The sequence below is a fragment of the Cariama cristata genome, unplaced genomic scaffold (assembly GCF_000690535.1).
Source record: "Cariama cristata isolate BGI_N322 unplaced genomic scaffold, ASM69053v1 C11398540, whole genome shotgun sequence".
In the NCBI taxonomy this organism is placed as follows: Eukaryota; Metazoa; Chordata; class Aves; order Cariamiformes; family Cariamidae; genus Cariama; species Cariama cristata.
In genome coordinates this window covers 1-3,066 of record NW_009645951.1, presented here as the reverse complement: position 1 = coordinate 3,066, position 3,066 = coordinate 1, and the positions used below count along the sequence as shown (strand labels likewise).

The following is a 3,066-nucleotide window of genomic DNA, read 5'->3' as shown; positions in this document are numbered from 1 at the left end:
GGCGGCCCCATCGCCTTTCCCGGCTTTTGCCCTGACGCCGCTGGGCGGTCTCTCCGCACAGCCCTGCTTCCTCAAGGACTGGGAGCTCCATGTCCACTTCAAGATCCACGGAGCTGGCAAGAAGAACCTGCATGGGGACGGCCTGGCGCTGTGGTACACGCAGGAGCGCTTGGTGTCAGGTACGGTGGGCAGCCGGGGGCCGCCTGCCTGGGCTGAGGCCTTCTCTGCACTCACATGTACCCTGGGGCAGCCCAGGGAACTGCCCCTGTCCTGGGAAGGTTTCATGCCAATGAGGGTGTTTGAGCTCCCCTCTGACCGGTTTTGCTAGATCGGGATGGCGTGTGTCCTGCGCATTCTGCCCTGGGAACGGGTGCTCTCAGTCACCTGCCTGGCAATAAACAGCTCTTTTCAGTAGAAGTCTCTAAGCACAAATTTTCTCTGAGAGTCTTCTGTTTCCAATGTTCTGCCCTGTTCCAGGTCCTGTCTTTGGCAGCAAGGACAAGTTTCACGGACTGGCGATTTTCCTTGATACATATCCCAACGATGAAGCGACAGAGGTGAGTTTAGGGAGCTCGTTTGGTGCTGAGGATGCTGTTCCCTCATGGCTTCATGCTCTGAGTGCTTCACACCCAGACCAAGGAAAAGTCTCTCCTTATGTGAGAGTGGGCTGCTCTTCCTGTCATGGGAGGTGGTAAAGGGAAGAGTTTGTACGTGCATTAATAGAGATAACAAGGTTCTCATTCCATTTCTGCTGTTGCTGACTACACAGATGTTTCCAAGGCCTTTCCCCCTCTGCATGAGAGGGCAGCATGGGGCTAGTGTAAACTATGCACCGCCTGTTAAGTAAAGTTAGAGGAATCAGCCTGAGAGTATGCTCATCCCAAGTGTGACTTCTTGAACTTCTCTGTGCTTTGGTTGCTCATTCCATGTTGTTTCTGGCATTATTCTCTGTTTGCAACCTGAGTGTCTCTAAAAAATAAATTCCTGGGCTGGCTTTTTGCTCCAGAATTCCCTGTGGCTGAAATAGAGATCAGTCCTGTGGGGGCTGGTGGTCCTTTTCTTCTGTCCTGCTCGGTGTTTGTGGATCTCATTACGGCACAGTCAGAAAACGTAACTGTGCTAGTGAGATCTATTGCACCAAACCGGTGATACTTATGTCATAAAGCACCTGGAAATGTCCCATCTCCCTGTTGTCTTGATGCTCGCTGGGAGGTGAGTTCTTGCCTCCAGTTGGCCTCTCCTGGTGTATGTAATCTACTGACTACAAAGCCCGAAGTATGGTTATGCTGCTTATGTGAGATTTCTGCCCGTTCTGGGTCCTGTGCTCTGGTCTTACACTTCTTACCCCGTCTGGTTCTTACTCTGCAAGTTTGGGGCAGTCTCATTGCCCTGGCCACGCAGTACGGTGTAGGTTTATGGGGGGGTCTTGATCCAAAAGGTCAGAAATGGCAGCTCTGCTTTAGCCAAAACAAGCTCTTGCCCAGTTTAGAAGCGGCTTTATGTAGAAAAGGAGCTTTGATTTCGTTGTTCTGCCCTCCGTACCTGACTGTCCAGCAGAGCTGTGGCTCTATTACTGTGCCTGGCTGAGATCCTGCTCTCGCTGAGGTTTCTGACCAGGCAGAGGAAGGTGGCTCTTGCTCGAAGGCTCCTGCAGACTGAAAGCAGCAGCGCTCTTCTTCCTGCAGCGTATGTTCCCTTATATCTCTGCGATGGTAAATAACGGCTCCCTGACATACGACCACAGTAAGGACGGGCGCTGGACGGAGCTGGCGGGGTGCCCTGCTGACCTTCGGAACCAGAACCACGACACTTTCCTGGCAATTCGGTACTCCCGAGGTCGCCTGACGGTAAGATGTGTCAGACACCTTCTGCAGGGTGTCCCATGGACATTAGATGGGGCAGTGCAGAGGGGTGGGCGTTGCTGTAGGTGACCTGGAGATCATTTTCCAGGCACAACCACCTGTCTCTCCTGCACCTCTGGCTCCAAAAGAGCTGCAGGCGGGCATGATAGTGATGTGCGTTCCTGGTGTGACACTCACCTGGTCTTGCAGGTGATGACCGATGTGGAAGACAAGAACGAATGGAAGAACTGTATTGACATTGCAGGGGTGCAGCTGCCAACCGGCTACTTCTTTGGTGCTTCTGCTGGCACTGGAGATTTGTCTGGTGAGAGGGGGGCTTTGCTCACAGGAACACGTGCTGTTTGGAGCCTGGACTATAACATTGTGGATGCGTTGGATGGCTTCGATGGCTTCCTTTCCCTGAATTGTTTGCCGGGCTCTTGAAACCCTTTTGGGTAGGGACCTGTGGTCTGGGAAAGGAGGCATCTGAGAGCTAAGGACCATCTCAAATTGCAGTTTGATACGTGGGGTGTGAGGGTGGCATGAGACGGAAGGAGACCTCAACCTGGCAGAGCACGGTCCTAGGTGTGCTCTGAGTGCAAGGACGTCTCTTGGAGCTTCTGACAGTGTTTGGTGCTGATGGTTGTTTCCTAGACAATCACGACATTATCTCGATGAAGCTATTCCAGCTCATGGTGGAGCACCCTCTAGAAGATGACACTGTTGACTGGACCAAGATTGAGCCTAGCGTCAGCCTCCTTAAATCACCCAAAGGTGAGTGTCTGGGCTTTGGAAACCTTTGGAGGAGGATTGGGATGTCGGGGCTGGACTCTTAAAAGCCTGTTGAAAGGCGTCAGAGCTATGACACCCTGTGAGACTCTGCAGGAGCCAAGGTTGGGTCAGTCTCTATAGCTGTTTTTATCCTTGCAGACAATGTGGATGACCCAACAGGGAATTTCCGAAGCGGGCCTCTGACAGGCTGGAAGGTGTTCCTGCTCCTGCTCTGCGCACTGCTGGGCATCATTGTCTGTGCTGTGGTGGGAGCTGTGGTCTTCCAGAAACGCCAAGAGCGGAACAAGCGTTTCTACTAGCGGAAGACCTGGGCCATGGCCTGTGCCCAAACCCATCTTTTCTATGGGGAGCTGTAAAAACTGTGGTTTCTAAAAGCTGTTTCTGAGAAATATCAGAAGTATTTTCTTACCTGTCTGTTTGGCTGTAACCCCTG

The 3,066-nt window shown here is 52.5% G+C and overlaps 1 protein-coding gene across 1 annotated transcript; it reads left to right on the top strand.

Moving 5' to 3' along the window:
• Positions 1–25: 25 nt before the first annotated feature.
• LMAN2 (lectin, mannose-binding 2) lies at positions 26–3,063 on the top strand (the record flags this gene model as incomplete). Its single annotated transcript, XM_009708727.1, has 6 exons — positions 26–179; positions 478–557; positions 1,686–1,847; positions 2,052–2,166; positions 2,496–2,615; positions 2,772–3,063. Coding segments are annotated over 6 exons (792 nt in total), but the record flags the coding sequence as incomplete, so codon positions are not given.
• Positions 3,064–3,066: the final 3 nt, after the last annotated feature.